The sequence below is a fragment of the Nerophis lumbriciformis genome, linkage group LG01 (assembly GCF_033978685.3).
Source record: "Nerophis lumbriciformis linkage group LG01, RoL_Nlum_v2.1, whole genome shotgun sequence".
In the NCBI taxonomy this organism is placed as follows: domain Eukaryota; kingdom Metazoa; phylum Chordata; class Actinopteri; order Syngnathiformes; family Syngnathidae; genus Nerophis; species Nerophis lumbriciformis.
In genome coordinates, this window is record NC_084548.2 from 36,316,908 (window position 1) to 36,341,228 (window position 24,321).

The window sequence follows — 24,321 nt, forward strand, 5'->3', positions numbered from 1 at the left end:
GGGAGGAAGGTTTTTTGAGTTGGTGCACTAATTGTAAGTGTATCTTGTGTTTTTTATGTTGATTTAATAAAAAAAAAAGTAAAAACGATACCGATAATAATAAAAAAAACGATACCGATAATTTCTGATATTACATTTTAACGCATTTATCGGCCGATATATCGGACATCTCTATTAATAACTAATAATATTGAATTGTGTCACATATGACACATATCTTTGACTATAAATATATTAAATGTCTTTTTTAAGCATTTTTTACATTATAAAAATATATCAAAATGGCCCCTGCATATTTTTGACTTTTCAGTATGCACAGATGCACCACATCTGCGGTCCCCTCTAAGGTTTCTCATTGTAGCCCATTGTGTTGAGTTTTTCCTTGCCCTGATGTGGGATCTGAGCCGAGGATGTCGTTGTGGCTTGTGCAGCCCTTTGAGACACTTGTGATTTAGGGCTATATAAATAAACTTTGATTGATAAACTTCGATTGAAGTTTGGACACCCCTTATCTGTAGGACAGTGTACTACACGGCTTAAACATGTCAGTAGATTCTGGCGATTGAGCTACCAGTATTTTAACATAAAAATAAAAGTGGTACAATTTTTTGATTTACAGTAAGTAATGCACTGTAAAAACTAGGGATGTCCGATAATGTCTTTTTGCCGATATCCGATATTCCGATATTGTCCAGCTCTTTAATTACCGATACCGATATATACAGTCGTGGAATTAACACATTATTATGCCTAATTTGGACAACCAGGTATGGTGAACATAAGGTACTTTTTTTTTAAATTAATAAAATAAGATAAATAAATTAAAAACATTTTCTTGAATAAAAAAGAAGGTAAAACAATATAAAAACAGTTACATAGAAACTAGTAATTAATGAAAATTAGTCAAATTAACTGTTAAAGGTTAGTACTATTAGTGGACCAGCAGCACGCACAATCATGTGTGCTTACGGACTGTATCCCTTGCAGACTGTATTGATATATATTGATATATAATGTAGGAACCAGAATATTAATAACAGAAAGAAACAACCCTTTTGTGTGAATGAGTGTAAATGGGGGAGGGAGTTTGTTGGGGTTGGTGCACTAATTGTAAGTGTATCTTGTGTTTTTTATGTTGATTTCATAAAAAAAACCCAAAAAAAACGATACCGATCATTTCCGATATTACATTTTAACACATTTATCGGACATCCCTAGTAAAAACTAAGATCATAGATTTTACTGTTAAAAAACAACAACTTCACAGCTCACTTGCCGGAATTTTACTGTAAAAATAACAGTTATATTGCGTTTCAATTTACAAAAAGTAGGTGTAAAATCACTATACATTTTATACTAAAATGTTGTTAACTGAGGTACCAGTTTTATTACTATAAAATCTAGAGATTTCTTTTACAGTTTTTAGTAATCTGCTGCAAAAATGTTAGTCTCTCCCAGTTTGAAGTGAATTTGCGGGCCGGCATTTTGGGGCTGAAATGAGTCCACGGTTCGCCAGTTGAAAATTCCTGCTTGAGGAGATATTGTTGGTTTGTGGTATTTTACGGTGGCACAGGGGTTAGTGCTGGTACCTCACAATCTCTGTCTTTCTGTGTGTGTGTGTCTGTGACTGTGTGGGTTCCCTCCGGGTACTCCAGCTTCCTCCCACCTCCAAAGACATGCACCTGGGGATAGACTTATTGGAAACACTAAATTCTCCCTAGTATGTGAATGTGAGTGTGAATGTTGTCTGTCTATCTGTGTTGGCCCTGTGATGAGGTGGCGACTTGTCCAGGGTGTACCCCGCCTTCTGCCCGAATGCAGCTGGGATAGGCTCCAGCCACCCCCGCGACCCCGTGAGGGACATGCCGTAGAAAATGGATGGATGCATGTATAACGGAGGAATGCACATCACCACCTAACATTATGGAAGAAAAATTACTAATTCGATTTATTCATGACAAAAAGAAGCACAATCTTAATCTTGTATTTTCAGTGGTTGACGTGTTGCTTCTAGTTTAGCCAAAGGGCCTAATCCTTTGGGTAATTTAAAAGGGAACTTTACTTTTCATTCATTTTGTCCATCATTCCCAATCTTTATCTGAGATAAGCGCGCATGTTTTTCTTTTTTTATGCATTCTAACTCGTAAGTAAACATTAGCAAAAGTCTGCTAACAATGGAGGTAATGGATTCACTCTATTCCGCTTATAGAGCGCTCTAAAAAACATCCGAAAACCTCCATCAAGGTTTTATATACACACTGTAAGTATATATTTAATGCAGGGGTCACCAACCTTTTTGAAACCAAGAGCTACTTCTTGGGTACTGATTAATGCGAAGGGCTACCAGTTTCCATCCATCCATTTTCTACCGCTTATTCCCTTTGGGGTGATGGGGGGCGCTGGAGCCTATCTCAGCTACAATCGGGCGGAAGGCGGTGTACACCCTGGACAAGTCGCCATCTCATCGCAGGGGCTACCAGTTTGATACACACTTAAATAAATTGCCAGAAATATGAGGTGGCGACTTGTCCAGGGTGTACCCCGCCTTCCGCCCGATTGTAGCTGAGATAGGCTCCAGCGCCCCCGCGACCCCGAAGGGAATAAGCGGTAGGAAATGGATGGATGGATGGATAGCCAATTTGCTCAATTTACCTTTAACTCTATGTTATTATTAATAATTAATGATATTTATCTTTGTGGAAACACTGATCAGCTTAACGATTTCTCACAATAAATATATATAGAAACAGATAAATATCGATATGCAACACTTTATTTTTATATTTTCTCTAAGTGCACATTTTTCAAATTGAACATTTTCAAATGATCACTTCTAAGACAGTCTTGTGAAATCACAATATCCCATTTTAACTAGCGAGCCACTAACATTTTTTAACAAATCATGAATTACTTTGCACCATGTTTGTACAAATAATAACTCATGTAAAATACAAAAGTCAACTCTCAAATTTTTAAATAAATCATGTCACACTTTGAACTGGACACCAAATCTGTTATCTGTTTCTTTGTCAGTTAGTGAAGACCAAGTCTTTAAAATATTTTCTTGGATTTTCAAATTCTATTTGAGTTTTGTCTCTCTTAGAATTAAAAATTTCAAGCAAAGCGAGACCAGCTTGCTAGTAAATAAATAAAATTTAAAAAATAGAGGCAGCTCACTGGTAAGTGCTGCTATTTGAGCTATTTTTAGAACAGGCCAGCGGGCTACTCATCTGGTCCTTACGGGCTACCTGGTGCCCGCGGGCACCGCGTTGGTGACCCCTGATTTAATGTAATAACAGGCATATGAATAGTAACATATAATATTAACGTACTTTGGTCCTTTTAAGCATACAGCGGCATATTAATTTCACAGACGCATTGCAATATTCGCTATTTACTACAACAACAACTACTAATCATGGCAGACTTCATGAGAGCCAACAACAGCTACTTTAGGGCCAATGATGATCCAGAACTTCATATTCTGTAGCCTTAATATAATGAGGATGAGCTACAAATTTTAGAAGCAATGTGATAAGCAGATCCAGCCAGCAGCACAATTGGTAAGTGCTAAAGATGAAATACAAACCATGACCATAATAAAACAATCACTTACTGTAGAATGTCTGCTCTCACTGGGATGCCGACTGTTGGGATGTTCATATCGTCCCGTTTAGATGAAGAATTAATCACAATCCTCACGCAGGTTAAAAAAAAAAAAAAAAGGTAGCCGCAATCGAGCGTCTTTTCCTGTCTTTTTCGCCATCTCTAAGTAGAACGTCAAAGTTGACTAACTTCTCTGTTTATGGCCACAACCTTCTACACTCTAGTAAGTCATCCATGGGATCTGTTGCAATGACTTGTATTATTGTGTTACTGGAAGTACAACATTTGCTTTTGTTAGAGCTTACTTGTCTGTGCTTTAGTGGCAATTTTAAGCTTTCGCTTGACTGAAAAACTCAACTCATGTTGAATTAGGTTAAAATACACCCTTGTTAAGAGGGACATTTTGTCATTAAAACAACTATAGTGACCCACCCACTAGACACATCTGGGCAAGTCCAAAATGGCTGCACTGTCCTTGACCATGTCTGACTTTCTCACAAAGGAGAAAAAAACGTTGTGAAGCTACATTTTTAAGGGGATATTGTGTGAAAATGACTTCATAATGACTTCCAAAGGATTCACTTCACATGATTTTGGTGGTCTAATGTGAATAATTTAAGAGACATAATTTAGCAAAGTAACCTAAATGCAGACCAAGTTATTTCATTAGAGTGTCCGCCCTGAGTTCATACCAAAAACTATAAAAAATGGGACCCATTACCTCCCTGCTTGGCACTCAGCATCAAGGGTTGGAATTGGGGGTTAAGTCACCAAAATGATTCCCGGGCGCGGCCACTGCTGCTGCTCACTGCTCCCCTCACCTCCCAAGAGGTGAACAAGGGGATGGGTCAAATGCAGAGGACACATTTCACCACACCTAGTGTGTGTGTGACAATCATTGGTACTTTAACTTTAACTTTACTAGTTTATTGTTTGCAGCATACAGTCTATGCTATGTGCTGGTGTTGGTGTGTTACAACAGAGAAGTGTGATGCCGTAAAGCAGTTTGACCCACGCTTGTTGGAAGTGTCGCAAATGATAATAAACAGTCGTATTAGCACACAGTCGAGTCCGTGTGTCCTTGGATATAACATTGTTCAATACTGAAATCTTGTTACAGTGTAAGAAACATACTGTAATTGTGTACTGCAACAATTGTTTATGTTGTTAAGTCCAGTTTCTAATGTTAAATTATACTGACATACCATGTAATATAAAAAATGTTCTGAAGTCTTAAATATATTAAAGACTTAACTAGGGATGTCCGATAATGGCTTTTTGCCGATATCCGATATTCCGATATTGTCCAACTCTTTAATTACCTATACCGATATCAACCGATACCGATATCAACCGATATATACAGTCGTGGAATTAACACATTATAATGCCTAATTTGGACAACCAGGTATGGTGAAGATAAGGTACTTTAAAAAAAAATGTATAAAATAAAATAAGATATCCATCCATCCATCCATCCATTTTCTACCGCTTATTCCCCTCGGGGTCGCGGGGGGCGCTGGAGCCTATCTCAGCTACAATCGGGCGGAAGGCGGGGTACACCCTGGACAAGTCGCCACCTCATCGCAGGGCCAACACAGATAGACAGACAACATTCACACTCACATTCACACACTAGGGCCAATTTAGTGTTGCCAATCAACCTATCCCCAGGTGCATGTCTTTGGAGGTGGGAGGAAGCCGGAGTACCCGGAGGGAACCCACGCAGTCACGGGGAGAACATGCAAACTCCACACAGAAAGATCCCGAGCCCGGGATTCAACCCAGGACTACTCAGAGTCAGGACCTTTGTATTGTGAGGCAGACGCACTAACCCCTCTTCCACCGTGCTGCCCTAAAAATAAGATAAATAAATTAAAAGTTAGTTAGTTAGTCAAATTAACTGTTAAAGGTTAGTACTATTGGTGGACCAGCAGCACGCACAATCATGTGTGCTTACGGACTATATCCCTTGCAGACTGTATTGATATATATTGATATATAATGTAGGAACCAGAATATTAATAACAGAAAGAAACAACCCTTTTGTGTGAATGAGTGTGAATGGGGGAGGTAGTTTTTTGGGTTGGTGCACTAATTGTAAGTGTATCTTGTGTTTTTTATGTTGATTTAATAAAAAAAATTAAAAAAATTAAAAAAGAAAAAGAAAAACCGATACCGATAATAAAAAAGCCGATGCCGATCATTTCCGATATTATATTTTAACGCAAGCCGATATTATCGGACATCTCTCGACTTAACCAAGAAAAGCATACATTTTTGCAAGGTCCTTTTTAACAGATTAAGCAATGTTACCAGTGATACAGTGGTTTTATAAATGTTTTTATAAGTTGTCAGGCAATGTAGTTCAATTTGAATTGTCTAAAAATGTTGATGTACACACTGAAGCACAGAATAAATCCACAGTTTGTTATCATATATTTGTTTGTGATAATTATTTGTAAAATGTAACAAAAAATGTTAGAATACAAGATAAAGTTATATATACATAAAATACAACAAAGAAATTCAAATTAACATTTGAAAATGGGTTAAACTTGCAACATAATGTTAATGGAAGCAACTCAAATTAGTAAGCAATCAACTGGAAAATGTAGATCAATGCACATATTTATTGAGTATGCATTCAGCTATCAAAAAGTTTTACTGTTGAGAAAATCAAGTTGCCTAAAATTAAAAGAAGCAATCAGTTGAAGACAATATTACTTCAGTTGATACAATGTAAAAAACTAACGGAGAGGGTTGTCTCAATTCTTCTCGTTGGGTTAAGTCATTACTTTTTAGTGTGTGCTATACAAGTGAGAGGCCTAATTTATAATCTAGAATGAACTTTTACCAACTCAGAGGCAATGCAGCAGCTCACCGGCTCAGTATGTCAATAGCTGCATAAGCTAGTTACCTCTCTGTGATCACAGCACCACTAAAAGTAGTTTCTCCGCGTTGGCGCTTATAACAACAATATTTTTAATACTTGGTTAATATTCAGGCCACAAGATGTAAATGGAGTGTTGTTGGTGGTTTTGGATGTTTTAAGAGGTCTTATAAATGTTGTATATTACAAATTAGAATGCATTAAAAAAACGAAAAACAAATGTGTTCTTGTCATACATAGAGATTTTGAATGATGGGTAAAATTCCCAAAATAGTGCAGTTCCCCTTTAAAATAACTCCCTTGTGAAGATTCCTCGTATCCTCGTGGGGGTGGGGGTCCAGGGGGCTCTGCACAGCCTGTCCTCACTTTTGCTCTGTTTATCAGCTCACCCTCGCCAAGGACACCTCTAGACCTTTTCGGCTCTGGCCTTGTAGGGACAGACCAAAGTGGTGGATGCGTGCATGTCATTCGGGCTGTGGGAAAGCTCTAGAAGGGCTAAGAAGAAGGAAAGGAGAGAAGGTGGGAGAGGATTTGACATTAGTCCCCTTCTATCTGCAAAATGAACTGCAAAGACATCTCCCAGAATAAGGGAAGGGTCCACTTGCCTTGGTTGTGTAATTTGGATGGGGGACAGGAAGCTATCATGTTGTGTCTGTGCTGAGTAAGTGTTACGTGTGTTTAGGGTTTATCTTGGGAGTGCAGTTGAGGTTAACTTTTACACGCCAGCTGTATGTAACGAGAGCAGTGCGGGGCATATGTTGGCTGTCGCCTTGAAAAAAAAGCTGAAATGTTATACACTATTTCATTAATATTGTAGTACATCTGTCTCATTTGCCTGTGACATAATAAGAACATCAGACCTTTGATATGTTGTGTCTGGCAAGTGGTGGAAAAGTATTAAAACCCTTTGACTGTGTACCTTCAAAATGATGTCACAGACAGGGTCAATGACATGATATCAGGCCCTTTTATAGCTCTGGGACCAGGTCCCATTTATCTTGTTTTATCATATGCACACAGCCAGCATGCTGCAGCAGAGAGGCCTGGTCGAGGGACCAAAAATAAAGGCAAGAGGTGGAATCAAAACACATAACAAGGTGTTGCATAACATAGCTTACAAAGGGGTTGCACCTCGCTTTTTTTCATTTCCACGTTGCCAAATGTTTTTTTGTTTTTCCAAAATACACCACCACATCAGCAGACATGTCCGTAGTGATACAAGTGTCAACATGAAACACGTCAGAGGTCTGCCTCAACGTCTCCACTAATAACGCCTCAACATTTAAGCACGTGCTGTGTTTTGTGTTTTGATGCCGTTTCTGCAGCTGGGGCAATGACAGGCATGCTGGTAATTTGGAACGACACGTTACATTCGTGAACTTGAACTTGCGCATGAGGAGAGAGGCCCGGCTCTAACCTTTCACCTATTTCTCCGACAGGCTCGAGGAAACTGTGGGAATCCTATGAAAGCGCTGGCTTCTTTGTGTAGTAGAGACTAAAAAAAGCAGCAGCAAACGGGAGGGAGACGCAATAGGGCGATGCTGGAATGCCCAGAGTCACCCTTCTCATCGTGTTCGTTCATGTCTAATGAATAAGACTTCCCAGCAGGCATAAGACATTTAAACAAGGTTGAGAACTTGTTGAATTAGGTCTTGACGTTGAGCAACTCAAACCTAACGTTGGAACAACATGCTTTATGACGACATTTAATCAATGTCAGGTCGTGACATTGCGTGTGGAGACGGCGTGGCGCGGTTGGTAGAGTGGCCGTGCCAGCAACCCAGCTTCTACCACCCTACTCACGTCCGTTGTGTCCTTGAGCAAGACACTTCACCCTTGCTCCTGATGGGTTGTGTTTAGCGCCTTGCATGGCTCACGCCATCAGTGTGTGAATGTGTGTGCGTGTGTGAATGTGGAAATAGTGTCAAAGCGCTTTGAGTACCTTGAAGGTAGAAAAGCCCTATACAAGTATAACCAATTTACCATTAGTGACGTTGATTGACATTGAAATTTGATAATTTCCCAACCAACAATGTGGATCCAACGTTCAGACATCAACATTGTCTCAATTTACAAATACAACTATTTTGCAACGTTGTTCCATGGACATGTATGTATAATCAACGTTGTATCAATCTCTTGTGCCTGCTGGGTTACAACAACAACAGAACTTTTCATCTTATCAGTTAGATGGGGATTTTGCAGTACCGGTATTTGTTGAGATAACATGTTGCACCAGACGTGTGACATCTGAACAAAAACAGCAGCCAAGCAGAGCCACAGAAACTGTTCTTGTACAACACTTGTTGTAACACACAATCATGGACAAGGTGAATGTGTTTGCTTGTGTGTCTGCGTGAGTTGCCTAGCACCTGGTAACCTTATAGGCTGAAACCTTATCATCTTGCTTTTATAAAGCTCAAGCTGTACTGAACCCTTACTATTATCTCTCAGCAAAGAGATAGAAACATGACAAAATGGGGAATGGAAGATAGACTGGTATAATTACTTAGACACTTTTATAGGTCCTTTTCACACAACATGACAAATTATAAGTCTTGTGCCAAATGTGCCTTAGTAACAGCCTCTTACCGTTTAGCTTTTATTTGTTTCCTATTTTGCCAGGAAGTATCAGTAGTAGTTAAATATGTCACTATGAGAAAACACATTTAAAAATGATTATCCTAAAGCAGGGATGGACTTATAACATTAGGTGGCATAGCATAAAGAAAACAATGTTGTTCAAACTCTTTTTCCCACCAGTCACACACTTCTGGCCTTTTTAATAACAGCATTATGCGTCACATCCGGTCCAACTGCGCTAACAAAATAATGATATCCAAAAAATTGATTATTTTTGATTAAATGTTAATTAATGTTCCTATGCATTACAGTAAAAAGTGTTGGGATCAGTTATGCTCATTGTGCGGCTCGCCAAGCTTTAATGTGCAGTTCCCATGGTAGTTTCTAACAACATTACCATGTTGTTTTTTTCATGTGAAGGGCCCAAATCAATCATGTTTATTTATTTATTAAATAAACATGATTATTTAATTAATAAATTATCATGGGACGGCGTGGCGCAGTGGGAGAGTGGCAGTGCGCAACCCAAGGGTCCCTGGTTCAATCCCCACCTAGTACCAACCTCGTCATGTCCGTTGTGTCCTGAGCAAGACACTTCACCCTTGCTCCTGATGGGTGCTGGTTAGCGCCTTGCATGGCAGCTCCCTCCATCAGTGTGTGAATGTGTGTGTGAATGGGTAAATGTGGAAGTAGTGTCAAAGCGCTTTGAGTACCTTGAAGGTAGAAAAGCGCTATACAAGTACAACCCATTTATCATTTATTTATCATTTATTTATTTATTAATAAATGATAATTGTCTCAATTATCATTTATTGGCAAACCCAAATAACTAGGTTTGCCTCAGGCCCCCAAATTACTTAATAAGTCCCTGTACTGGAGTTTCAGCGAGTACACATTTTACATTTTAGTGAACAATATGATCTGAAAAAACATGAATGACATAATTCACTATGACCAGAAGAGTAACTTAGGGGAACTGCATCTTTTTGGGGAATTTTGCCTATAATTCACAATCCTTATGAAAGACAAGAAGACATATGTCCTGTTTTAATGCATTCCAACTCGTGAACAAACGTAAATAAAAGTTTGCTTACAATGGAGCCAATGGGAGCCATGACGTCATTGCGTTTATTCTGACCATAAAACCCAATAAATAACCATCCAAAAAGCACCAGCATTTACATTTTCTGACCTGAATATTAACCCAGTATTAGCGATAATATTATTAGCGGTGCATTGATCAGAGAGAGGTAACTTTTTTATGCTGTTGTATTGACATCATCAGCTGGTGCTTTCTCGCCTTGAAACGCATGAAAGTTAATTCTAGATTATAAATCATGCTTCTCACCTGGATAGTAAAATGATGTGGACATAAACTGAATTGTTGGTCAACTTTGGCATCCAACTTAGACCCGGAAAAGGCGGAAAAAAAAAAAGACGCTTGGTTCCACCCCACTTTTTTCTTCGCGAGGATTATGAGTCATTCTTTATCTAAACGGGAATATATCAACATCCTAACAGTCGCCATCCCAGTAACAGCAGACATTGTACAGTAAGTGATGTTTTATTATGTTTGTTGTCTCTCATGAAGTGTGCAGTGAGTAATAATCAGTGGTGTTGTCGAAGGAAAAAGTGATGCATTGAAATGAATGTGCCGCCGTATGCTTAAAATGAGCAAAATACGTTTACATGTTACATGTTGTTATTAAAGGGGAACATTATCACCAGACCTATGTAAGAGTCAATATATACCTTGATGTTGCAGAAAAAAGACCATATATTTTTTTAACCGATTTCCGAACTCTAAATGGGTGAATTTTGGCGAATTAAACGCCTTTCTATTATTCGTTCTTGGAGCGATGACGTCACAACGTGACGTCACATCGGGAAGCAATCCGCCATTTTCTCAAACACATTGCAAACACCGAGTCAAATCAGCTCTGTTATTTTCCGTTTTTTCGACTGTTTTCCGTACCTTGGAGACATCATGCCTCGTCGGTGTGTTGTCGGAGGGTGTAACAACACGAACAGGGATGGATTCAAGTTGCAAAAGTGGCCCAAAGATGCAAAAGTGGCAAGAAATTGGACGTTTGCTCCGCACACTTTACCGACGAAAGCTATGCTACGACAGAGATGGCAAGAATGTGTGGATATCCTGCGACACTCAAAGCAGATGCATTTCCAACGATAAAGTCAAAGAAATCTGCCGCCAGACCCCCAGGAAAAGAGAGCGGAGGAGGGTATGTCTACAGAATATATTAATTGATGAAAACTGGGCTGTCTGCACTCTCAAAGTGCATGTTGTTGCCAAATGTATTTCATATGCTGTAAACCTAGTTCACAGTTGTTAGTTGCCTTTAATGCCAAACAAACACATACCAATCGTTGGTTAGAAGGTGATCGCCGAATTCGTCCTCGCTTTCTCCCGTGTCGCTGGCTGTCGTGTCGTTTTCCTCGGTTTCGCTTGCATACGGTTCAAACCGATATGGCTCAATAGCTTCAGTTTCTTCTTCAATTTCGTTTTCGCTACCTGCCTCCACACTACAACCATCCGTTTCAATACATGCGTAATCTGTTGAATCGCTTAAGCTGCTGAAATCCGAGTCTGAATCCGAGCTAATGTCGCTATAAACTTGCTGTTCTATCCGCCATGTTTGTTTGTATCACTATGTGACGTCACAGGAAAATGGACGGGTGTATATAACGATGGTTAAAATCAGGCACTTTGAAGCTTTTTTTAGGGATATTGCGTGATGGGTAAAATTTTGAAAAAAACTTCGAAAAATAAAATAAGTCACTGGGAACTGATTTTTAATGCTTTTAACCCTTCTGAAATTGTGATAATGTTCCCCTTTAATGTACCTGATACTACATTACATATATAGTTACGTCATGTACCGGTACATATAACCTTGATGGAGGTGTTTAGATGTTTTTAAGCGCTTAATAGGCAGGGTAAAGCGACTCCCATCAGCTCCATTTTAAGCTGACTTTTGCTTGCATTTGTTTACTAATTAGAGTGGGGGGGGGGAAAGAACAACTTATGTGTTTGTGTCTTACATAAGGATTTTGAATGATAGGCAAGGTTTTTAAAAAGAGGAACCTCCCCTTTAACCATAACAAACAGACAAATCCATTGACTGCAATACATGCAAACTAGCATATGTATTTCATTAGTCATCTGTTTCATAAAGGCAGTGACCGACTGCAAAGTGCAAAAGTCACCACCAGGGTTGTCTTTAAAAATCCTCCTTGCAACTCATTGGTTCCTCCAATGCTGCATTCAGAGAATACACATCTGATTGGCTGGGGAATATTGAGTGGCACTAAGAGAGAGCATAGAGGAGAAGGTCGAATGAGGGGTAGTCCATTTACAAACTGTTTTAAACGAAACAACAGCAGCATCGACATTTGTTTCTGGATATTGTTTTGTCATATGTACAATATAAAGACTTGAAACACGATCGTTGCTTATGCAATACAAACTATCAAATTATGTCAACCTAATAAGGTTGAAAAGCTAGATGTATCTGGACTATTTGGCAGCAAGCTGGCAGTATGTGCCATTTGATTTCAACTGTTACACAGTAAGGTTCCTAGTTGTAAAACGGCATCTAAGCACAGACTCGAGGTCAGTTTACCATCCCCCCGACTTTCGTTAGAAACATAGGCTGCGGGAAAGCAGCAGCTGATTCGGGATCAGCTTTTCTCTCTGCGAGCAGCTTGACAGCTCTCTCGCCCAGCCCCCATCCGCCTCTTTCCCTCCAGCCTCGTCTTGTGGCTTGTGTAATATTCCGATTGGCTGGTTTGTTCGGTGTGGGCGGGACCAGAGGCGTGTTCCTATGTATTGTGATCTCACAATCAGCTGTTTTGTACGTTCTACATACTGATCTAAGGATCAGCTGGAGGCAGCAATAAACAAGAGGGACATCTGCAGCGGGGGTGAAAAAAGGATAGGAAAGGAGCGAAAAGCTGCAGATGTTATGATCTGAAACAGTGTAATATTTTACACGAAGACCTTCTTCTGAGAAGAAAGCCTTTTATTTTTATATGATGGTGTTTTAGCTACCTCACTAAAGGCTATTTAAAGCTATGCTTTAAGAATTTTCGATTCTACTGTGTGTGATCTCGTTTACAACTTGAATAATATCGCAAAGGCAGGTAAGCAGCTCTTTACATTGATTTGAATGTGATGCTGTTTTGTTTTTGTCGGTCCTTGAACGCATCATTACTCATATAACATGTCAACCATCATCAACTCATATATAATGAACAACCCTTTTTGGCAAAACCTGCTGCTCTAAGTTTAATGTATGGCCTCAAAGGTTATTCACATACGTGAACGTCCGAATTAAGGCGTTAGATCAAGTATTTCGACGCCCTTAATTTGCACCGAAAATGATACCATTCTGCGATGTTGTTGTTCAAATTGCACTAATTGCTGATGTGGAGGCGATGGCGGATATTGTCTTGGAGGTAAGACCTGGGTAGTTCTTCTTTAAATGTGCTTCTGTTGCCACTGCATTGTCAGCGTCAGCTAGTCGACGTCTTGTTGAGCCACGACTGTCATTGCTCTGACCCTTCAGCTGGGAGGATTTACACGGATAATTCATCTGTAGCCCGGATTCCCCACCGGAAGTCTGCCTCCATATTTTCCCGTCCAGTTTCACCAGTTCGTGTACTGTACATATTAGACATCCGTGCATCGACGTATTTTGACGGTATTAACATCGGATTTGAACAGGAATTGACCACCGTGTCAACATTCGCGACATGGTGACTGCAGTAGATAAACACCTTCTTACTACACAGCTATCGACATCGTTTATTTATTTGCAGCTCACACTCGACGTTTCGCTATAAAATAGGCTGGAGCCAGCGTCAGTGACAGTGGCCAGGCAGTGACGTCACCGCGTCTTGTTTTTATTCTTAGTCCCCGCCCTTGTCTCTAAACCCCGCCCCGACAGACACCGCTTCACTTTTAAGCGTTTAACTGTGTTTTAAAGGTATAATGTTGGCATTATACAACTAAAACGAACACCTATCGAATATTACGGATGAAATAGCTTTAAAGACACATACATTATTATTGGTATCAATAACCAGGCCATTATGAAAGATAAACACAGCAGCCCCGAGGTCTGTTTGCCTCTTTTATTTGTCATGCAGTCTTCCTGTGTTGACAATACAAACACAACATCTCGTGTCGACAAGACATTTTATCTAACGCTATAAGGCATTTAAGGCTTTGAAAGTACACTTTTAACTCAATGTACTGTATAATTAATGTCTTCCTTTCACGGTTCCCATGCCTCACTCATCTGTACTTTTGGCAGACTTAAATTTTTAAGACATTTTTAAAACTAAATTTTCATTATGGGAGTGTGATTTTAATGTGATCATTCATGTGTTTATCTAGGCTGCCTACGTAGTAACCAATGGAGTCACTATTGAGGGCCAAGTAATGCTGAGTTTTTCTTACGACGGAAAAATGTGTTATTTGCACTGTATTGAACTGCAAAAAGCTTGACGAGCCAATAAGTATCACTGATCCTAACACTTGTTCTGTAACTGATAGGAACATTTATTAACATTTAATCAAAAGTCAGCCATTTTAAGAGATCATTATTTTGTTAGTGCATGAAGCTGTTAATGTGAAGGCCAGAAGTGTGTGACTGGTGGAAAAAAGAGAGTTTGAATGCGAGATCTTTAGTTTTAAGTTACACAACCTGTGTATGCCTAATGGTTAAGAAAAGTATGTTTTAGCTGTTATCCTAGGTTTGTTTAAAGTCCAAGCTGAATGTATCACTCATCAGACACAAATTCAGTGATCATATTAAAGTTACAGCTTACATGCTTGTCACACACACACACACTAGGTGTGGCGAAATGATTCTCTGCATTTGACCCATCACTCTTGATGATGAGGTGAGGGGAGCAGTGAACAGCAGTGGGGGATGTGCCCGGGAATCATTTTTGGTGATTTAACCCCCAATTCCAACCCTTGATGCTGAGTGTCATCTAGAGCTATTATACTTACAAAGAACACTTAAAGAGTTCCAATAAAAGCGACACTCATGTTAATCCCCATCAAAGCACAATTCAAATAAACTAATTCGGCACAAACAAAAGTAAAGTATGACGTTTAATTTAGCTGGCATGTGTCTAATTATCAATAGGGATCAAAGCAAATTAGCTCATTAGCAACAACTGCTAATGCATGCGGTGATTATGCGATTAGGTGGAATTGGAAAAAAGTTTTAAGACTCAACTGATACTCGGGATGAGTAGCGTTGTGTACTTTTATAGGTACTGTCCGAATTCCGTCAGTACCACGGGGTAACGAGTCACGTAAAATTAAACGGTGCCATATTCCGATACCTATTGCTCGTGACGTCACGTCCGGTTGAACTTGGCAGGTAAACAAGCCGTCAAGCACTCAGAGCGTATTCAGTCGGACTGCCTCGAGGTAGGTAGTGTTCCAATTTTCAATAAAACATGAGAAAGGCGCTTAAAAGTACAATGAGGCTCCATTTTTCGAAATATGCAAGCTCAATGTTAATTTACCTCGGATTTGTCGTAGACATGCTACCGTTCAGTATTAGCGATTTTGCATGGCGATTTCAACACCTCCATATTTTGGTAATGAAAACTACAAGAGGCTCGTTACAATTAAACAGCTGGTGTGTAATAAACACAATACATACTTTGCAGGACTCAACAAAAGAAAAGACTGGCTCCTTCAACTTAATGGCAAACACTCTGTAGTGCCATCAAATGTCTTAAAATTGCAACTGCATGTAAAGTCTTCTATATAATCCAGTACAGTACTTGCAAATGAGACACAGAGGTGTAAAAAAAAACAAGTTAAAAACTGGACAGCACAGTCAGTTAAGGGTTAAAATAAAAAAAATAGATTTTATGAATAAACAATTAACATTTATTAACACATTTGATGCACAACACACACACACACACAAAAGCCCTGAAATTGTGTACCGTTGAGTACCGGTATCGATTCAAATGTAAAAGCTACACATCACTAACTGATACTAAAGCTCAAAAACAGCAAGACTAAAACATGTTTATCATTACAGGATTTATGAGATTGTATTACGTAAGGCAGGAACAAACACAGCATAATAGAGTCAGTCCTCCGACCGGAATTTAAAGTGTTGCATTTCAGTTATTCACGAATATCGGGATATTGTGGTTTTTATCAGAAGAAAAGTTACTTGGAACATCTAAAGCTATACATCGGCTTCATTTTTGGCAGATTGGAACTAGATTAGAAATCAAAAATACAGCTCGAACGCAAAATTTTACTTGGTGCAGTTTTTTGTTGTTTTTAGGAAAATACAACATTCCAACCTCCATTTACTACTGAAACACATAATTGGCGTATATTGATGAAATGTATATTGACAGTGAATAACACAATTTTCTAATACTATCATGTTTTTGTTCTCTTACAGGCCTTTGCTATAAACCAAGTGAAACCTTATATTTGCACTACTGAAGCCCCAATTCAAGAACCAGCAAGGGCTTTAAGTGAAAAAAAAAAAATAATAGTATATGACTTTAAGTTATATTCAAAAGTGAATACCATTCAAAGGCAGCTACAGCTTTTTTTGTTTGACAAAAAGCCTGCAAGTCAACACTTGACATACCAAGCAGTCATGTTTCAACGTCTGAGCAACCTGCTGTTTGGGGAGGTGGAAGAGGTGGCAGCTGAGCTGAAGGGACCCAAGCCCTGTGTTACAGAGGCTGACGAGGAAGGATGGATGCTTGTCAACTTGCCTGGTGAGTCTCATTTATAGTGAGTGGACTGAATGTTGCTTTTAAGAGCTAAACTATATCTGTTAAATAAGTTGTAATGACCAAACGGCAGTGAAGTAAAGAGGTATTGAAGGGTGGTGACCGGTTGTAGTTAGGATTTGATTTGGACGGGATGCCACTAAACTGAATATAATCCTCATTTATGATCCCAATCAATGTGTGTCTTCAGAAGCCAATGAAACTAAAACATAGGAGAAAGCACCAAAACCCAAGAGGGTCAACACAACTAATGATGTGACTCTTTTATGTTTTGTGTTTCCTTGCCCCCTCTCCTCCTCCCTCCAATTTTGTACACACCCTTACAACCCCCACACTGGTATGCGTGCGCGTGCGTATGTGATCTAAAACATATTTTAAAAATACCCCTTCAACCTGCATGACATTTTGAATATCTACCTCATCTGCATCAAATCCTTACCACCTCCATCTTTATTGGCTTCCCCACCGTGATCTCATTTGTGCCAAACGTTTAGACAAATCTGTCTGCATGATGCCGGCTGAGGATGAGACACGAGCCCAACTTATCGCACATCCAATCCTGGACAGTAACCAATCAAATCACAAAGACACTGAGACACGGACTGAATGCCAAACATCCATTCCCCGCCCTCCAATCAAGCGCCGTAGGACACGTAAAAGTCAGACGCAAGGGGCAGTAGCATCATCAGAATCATTATCTTGCCCAAGGCGGGCCAGACTGTCCACGGCCTCCTCCGCCCAGTCAACTTCTCCTCCTGGGAGCGAGTGTGGGGGCAGTGGGGAAAGCAGTAGAGCAGGCTCAGAGAGAGGCTGCATGGATGAGAGCTGGTTTGTCACCCCTCCCCCCTGTTTCACTGCAGAAGGAGCGACTGCGGAAGCAAGCCCAATGGAGGACCTGCTCATCGAGCACCCCAGCATGTCAGTGTACGTCTCCCCAAACAACCTCTCCATCGTCTCCAACAGCAACCTCTCCGTGGTGGGCGAGGAAAGCATTGTGAGCCTGGCAAGCAGTGTTAGGTGAGAAACGCAACACACTTCTCCTCAGCACCATCCCGAGTGTCTCGACATCTTTTTGTTTTCATCTCCACCACTGCAGCAGAGTGGCTGAGCCAGCTGCAGCTCCGGCCACCCACACCCCGGGGCCATTCAGGGGGACTTTTGGACCTTACGTCCAGCCTAAGTTGGCCCAAGTGGCCAGGGTCCAGCGTGGCAAAGCCCGCATCGAGAGGCGCCACCTGAGCCGCAATCGCATCCAACGCCAAAACCGCACCAGAGAGCAGGTTCCTCGTCACGCAAGCCACGCTCGCAACACCTTCCTTCACCAGCCTAGCAAGCGTAACTTCTGCCACTAAACCTCCAAGCGCTGTTTACTCTGAGGGCATTAAAGGAGCCGAGTCAACTTTATACACATTTAGTGCATTTAACATGTCTGCTTTCATTTTGGCGCAGTCGTTCAAAAATGTTGCATTCTGTAGTCTTCTGCTGCCCTATTTTGCTCGTAAGAAATACTCGCCCTCAGAGTAGCTCATAGAGTAGAACTTAAAATCCTTACTGCAGCATCCAAACAAAAAAAGTTTAGGTTTTAATAATTTAAAGAAAAAAATTAAGTTTAGCTATATTGATTTCTTCTTCATAGTCTTCCTTTCACTCTCACCCCAAGCATTTTTTATATCAATACAACCATAAAATAATTTTATGTTCATAAGTGATTTTCTCTGACTGAACAGAAGATAATTGAGGGAACCTTGCATCACAGATAAAAAATGGCTGAACCTTATTTGCAGGGGAAAAAAAGCCATCATTTCCTTAAAGTTTAATTTTGAGTTATAGCCACCGTCCAGTTTTATTTTTGTAGATGGATATTCTGGGTGAGGACTGTTGTGATGACAAGCACAAAAATATATGTTTGCATTGTGGCAAACAATTTCATCATAGAAAATAAACGTTGTGCGATTTATTCCTCACTACATTGCGAAGGTTGAGAGCAAGAAAGAGATGGTGGGAGGATGACCAAAACAGACTAAAGAATCAATGATGCAGTGAATTAGTACAATGGCGTGTGATAAAGAATAGGTAAGTGGGACGTGACCCTCCAAAGCACTCTTGTTTTTTTCTCACATAAGAGAGCATCATTTCCTTTCACTTTTTATGTTAGGCAATGGTTAACTATCAATATAAAAAGTTGAATATTTAAATGCTCATAAATGTAAGCAAGATGATGAGATACAAGCTTCGGCGTTGGGTCAAAGAGAATGGCAGAATATTGTAAGTGTAGAACGATAAAAATGGCTTACAACTCTTTTTGTTGTTGTTGTTCATTGTAAAGTTTGCAAGGTTCCACCAATATCAACATTCATATGAAGAGAAAGTGGACATTTGATTAAACAAAATGAATTAAAACTTGCTGCACTTGCAGCATGACTCAATGTTGTCATCTTCTACCTGAAGCCAAGGGCCCAGCACACACCAGACACAGTGTGTACTGCGATTCTTCACATTATACATCACATTGTATACATTAGTTGCTTTAATTATTTAAAAAAAAATATCCCTGGCTGCTAAGGAGTCAGATTTGAAGAAATGGGGAAAAGTTCCATCAGTTTGTCTGAACATTGCTGTCTCCTTGTATGCACACCAAACTCTTAACATGGTTTACTTAGAAGCTGAGCTTAAAGACATGTATTCAACAACAATAGTAAACAATGGTGCTGATATGTATACTAATGTTTGTAAATTATTCGAAACATGGATGTAAGTTTGCACTGTCATACATTTCTGTGGGTCAAACGTTTTAGCAGTGTGCTGTGTGCTTGTGTTTTACTTTTGAGACCTCCCCACCCCTTCTTTTTTGTGTGTGAGAAAGTTAAAATCTCCTAAAATATACATTATGATAGTCCTTTATTACTCTTGTAAATATTCTAAAGCAATTTATAGCACTCTGTTAGATGTCAAAGCCTCTAAAGCAGTGGTTCTTAACCTTGTTGGAGGTACCGAACCCCAGCAGTTTCATATGTGCATTCACCGAACCCTTCTTTAGTGAAAAATAAAATGTTTTTTTTTTTTCTAATTCAAGACAAAGTTATATGTTTTTGGTAACACTTTAGTATGGGGAACATATTCTAAGTAACAAAGACTTAATTCAGAGTTATTTGGTTAGGGTTAGGGTTAGGGTTAGAGGGTTAGGGCCAGGGTTAGAGGGTTAGGGTTATAATAAGGCCATGTCGAATAAGGCATTAATAAATACTTAATAATGACTAGTTAAGAGCCAATATGTTACTAATTTGCATGTTAATAAGCAACTAATTAATGGTGAATATGTTCCCCATACTAGTGTTACCATGTTTTTTTTTACTGGTGCACAAAATGAAGCATGCATGAACTTTACCTTGTTCAAAGAACAAAACCAACACAGTGCATAAACTCACAACAAATTACACACCTGCAAATCAGTCTGACTTCTGCTGTTGCCGTATCCGTAATACGCCGATATGAAGAAGTTTTTATTTACACGATGAGTCGGGTGTGTCTTGACCTCCGCCGAACCCCTGAGCCCGACTCACCGAACCCCTAGGGTTCCATCGAACCCAGGTTAAGAACCACTGCTCTAAAGACCCGAGTCCGCAATGTTGAGTTCAATGGGAGTGAGGTAAATCCTCTTTTGCCTCAGCTCGGTGCTCCTAATCACAGGACCCCACCCCCAGTTTGAGTTACATCTTGCTGAGGAGGAGCACAATAAAAATCGCTCTATAAGCTCAGGGTTGATGTGCCATAGGCTCACAGTGCCTCCCAGAGGCTCCACTAAGCAGAGTACTTGCCGATCGTGTACTCTGGTGAGGACACTGACATGGTTGCAATACAATCTGTACTGCTGTGTGGAAAAGACAGAGTGGCAAACTGGTGATGCATTTACAATCTTTGGAAAGGGGAAGAGTGTTTCCTTTTGAAATTGTCTATTAAAGTCCTTTTTTTTAATAACATACCAAAATAGCTTTTTGTTCTTCTAGTAATTTCATAAAAATACTATAATAAAGTATTACATTAATTTCAGATTTTTTTTTCCGTTAACTGCTTTTGTATCTCTTACGGGGGATAGACACACACTTAATGAGAAAACACAGATCAATGTGTGTGAGTGTGGAAAAACTGTGTGTCTTTTTTTGCCTCACTTTTGTCATGTAAGAAGGAAATGTGCTGTCAGTGTGTTGTGTGATCATTCAGAAGTGTGCGGTCAAGAGTAAAAGACATCCAAAAATGTGGTAAGGGAGTGCATACTATATGTTGAACTTCTATGATGTGATGTGAGTGGAAAGGTACATGACAAGGCAGGATACATAGTTTATATTTAAAGAAATGAAAAAAAAAATGTGTATGTATCATAATAACAAAATATGCTTGTATTTTCCTGTATAGTAATTAGAGATAGGGTGTTTATATGAAAAACATTGAATGTCTGGGGAGTTTCTGATGTTTATTTTTTGCCCTGAAATGATGGCAGCTTACCAACACATGGAAATTGGCCCATGTTGCATCTCAAGTAGTCCACTCCTCCCCGATGAAATTAAATATTTAGACACATAAAATGTTGTGTATCTGATATTTATGGTGATTGTGCCTTTCACTTTTTCTGCATGTTTTTTGTTATGTAATGATTTATTAATCCGTTATGTGGACACTTGTCCACGGACAGGCAAAACCTATGCAAAATGAGCTGATGGGTATTCCAGCAGCGATTCAGAAAAACACAGGTACCCACACACAATCCCAAAAAAAACAATAAATGCTCAGGTTAATGCCTGAATCTTGTGTCATTATTTTGGGAGCGCGCTTGAGAACAATTATTCAAGACTTGAGTCTCCCTGGCAGAAATGTATTGTTTACTAGTGATGTGACGTTCACAAATTAATCAAATGCGGCACTTTTTAAGTGAATGAATAGAACTGATTCGCAGTTGAGAGCCTTTCTCTGCATTTGCCAATACTACCATGACTACACTAGATAATGAAATAATTTTAATTTTTTTAATTTCTTTTTTTATTCACTTTTGTTGTCAATTTTTTTGGCTGTGGATGTAGGGTAGTTCATTTTTGTATTAGTTTTATATATACTGTACGTGTTTTATAGGTGAGGGAAAATTCTTACGAGTGATGTCACGGCCAAAGCATGGGAATATGGCACCACCTCACAGAAAGCTTACACTGAAAACGCAACAAAAATGAAATTATTGTCAATATTTCAAAATAATCCTCACAAATAGAGTAATATATACAGTGCATCCTAAAAGTATTCACAGCGCTTCACTTATTCCACATTTTATGTTACAGCCTTATTTCTAAATGGAATAAATTATATTTTGTCCTTGAATTTCTACAGACATGACCTCATAATGACAATGTGAAAAGGTTTTTTGTTTTTTTTAATTGCAAAAAAAATACAAGTAAAAAAAATCACTTTTATATAAGTATTCACAGTTTTTGATCAATACTTTGTTGATGCACCTTTGGCAGCAATTACAGCCTTCAAATCTTTTTGAATACGATGTCACAAGCTTGGCACACCTATCTTTGGGCAAGTTCGCCAATTCCTCTTTGCAGATCCTCTCGAGTTCCATCAAGTTGGATGGGAAGCTTTTGTTTTCATCCAGGATGTCTCTGTACATTGCTGCATTTATCTTTCCCTCTATCCTGACCAGTCCCCCAGTTTCTGCCGCTGAAAACCATCCCTGCAGAATGATGCTGCCACCACCATGCTTCACTGTAGGGATGGTACTGGCCTGGTGATTAGACTACGTTTACACTGCAGGCCAAAGTGGCCCAAATCAGATTTTTTTAGATCAAATTTTTTCCGGCTGACTGTTTACACTGCAAGTAAAATGTGATTTTTATCAGACTCCAGTGTAAACGAGCACAGGCTCGAATGTGGCTCCGACGTGGCCCCAATGTGGCCCGACGTCACTTGCATGCGCATTTCTATAAAGTGAAAATAAAGGAAGTTGACCGGGAGGAAGTCGCTACTACTACAAAATAAAATAAAAGTGGCAACACCTTCAAAATTAGTTTTTAACGTAAAGATAAATGAAAGTATTATAATGTAGGAATGGATGTCCATACATCCATCCATTTTCTATACCGCTTGTCCCTTTTGGGGGTCGAGGGTCGTAATATTTTTATGGCTGTTAAATAGAGGAGACACGGACATCAGCGTGGATCTATGGGCGCTTTATTTTTCCACTCGCCTGTAGGCAAATTCGCCACAGCATAAATTCCGGTCGTTTTTTCGGAATAAAAATATATTCATATATTACATACAACCTATTATTTGCGCACTATTGACGAGTGATGCAGGTTGTCTTAAATAGAAACCGAAACCGGGTGTTGTGATGAAATATCAATTTCCTCTTGCGACTGCGTCTTTCCCCACGCACACGAGTGACGTAGCTTACCCAAAGCTGACGAAAAAACAGATTGATTGAAGTCACATACAGGTTGGATTGCGTTTAGGCTGAAGTCACATTTGAAAAGACTAGATTTCAATCTGATTCAGGACTCCCTCTTGATGTGGCCAGAATCTGATGCCAAAAGATCAGATTTGAGGCACTTTGGAGCGTTTAGACTGGCCAAAAATCAGATCTGTGTCACTTGAGGGGGAAACAATCTGATTGGGTGTGCAGTATAAACAGTGCCTAAAATGAATGCAACAATCGTAAACATCATGGATGAAAACCAACACTTCCCATCCAAACTGATGGAGCTTGAGAGATGCTGCAAAGAGGAATGGGCGAAACCGCCTAATGATAGCTGTGCCAAGCTTGTGGCGTCGTATTCAAAAAGACTTGAGGCTGTAATTGCTGCCGAAGGTGCATCACAAAAATATTGAGCAAAGGCTGTGAATACCTTTGTTCATGTGTTTATTTTTTATTTATTTAAAAAAAAATTTTTTTGCAATTTAAAAAGAAATGGTTTCCCATTGTCATTTTGGGATTTTGTCTGTAGAATTTTGGGGACGAAAATGTGTGTATTCCATTTTGGAATAAGGCTTTATGTAACAACCAAAAAAGGGAAAGGCTGTGAATACTTTCCGTATGCACTGTGTTGGTGTAAATTACGGCTACCAGTAAATGCTTGCTTGATTAAAAAAATAATAATAATGAAAAGACTTGTGAACAGCTCTTTGAAGGGAATGGCTACTCAAGAGCTCCTTTTAAAGAGCCACAAATTCCATCTCTATTGTTTATACTTTTTACTGCATATGGAACATGTTAAACAGACAAACAACAAATGCTAAAAATCCCAGGGGGCATACACTCATGGAGAAATAAATGTCAGTGAGGACCAAGTGGTGGTCAGTCAGAGCCAGCAAGGTCTCTCTGCAGGCCTAAACACTGACCTAAATTTACAACTTAAACTTGAGTATTTGTTCCATGA

The 24,321-nt window shown here is 39.5% G+C and overlaps 1 protein-coding gene across 3 annotated transcripts; it reads left to right on the top strand.

The window, feature by feature from the left end:
* The first annotated feature begins 12,964 nt into the window (after window positions 1-12,964).
* tp53inp2b (tumor protein p53-inducible nuclear protein 2) lies at window positions 12,965-21,698 on the top strand. Of its 3 annotated transcripts, none has more exons than XM_061980526.1 (4): window positions 12,965-13,243; window positions 16,558-16,885; window positions 17,395-17,917; window positions 17,997-21,698. In XM_061980526.1, the coding sequence occupies exons 2-4, from the start codon at window positions 16,762-16,764 to the stop codon at window positions 18,250-18,252; spliced, it is 903 nt and encodes a 300-aa protein (XP_061836510.1). In that variant the 5' UTR covers window positions 12,965-13,243; window positions 16,558-16,761; the 3' UTR covers window positions 18,253-21,698. The 3 variants fall into 3 exon arrangements, with proteins under 3 accessions (XP_061836510.1, XP_061836517.1, XP_072769458.1); XM_061980533.1 differs by having other exon boundaries at window positions 17,761-17,917; XM_072913357.1 differs by having other exon boundaries at window positions 12,965-13,239.
* Window positions 21,699-24,321: the final 2,623 nt, after the last annotated feature.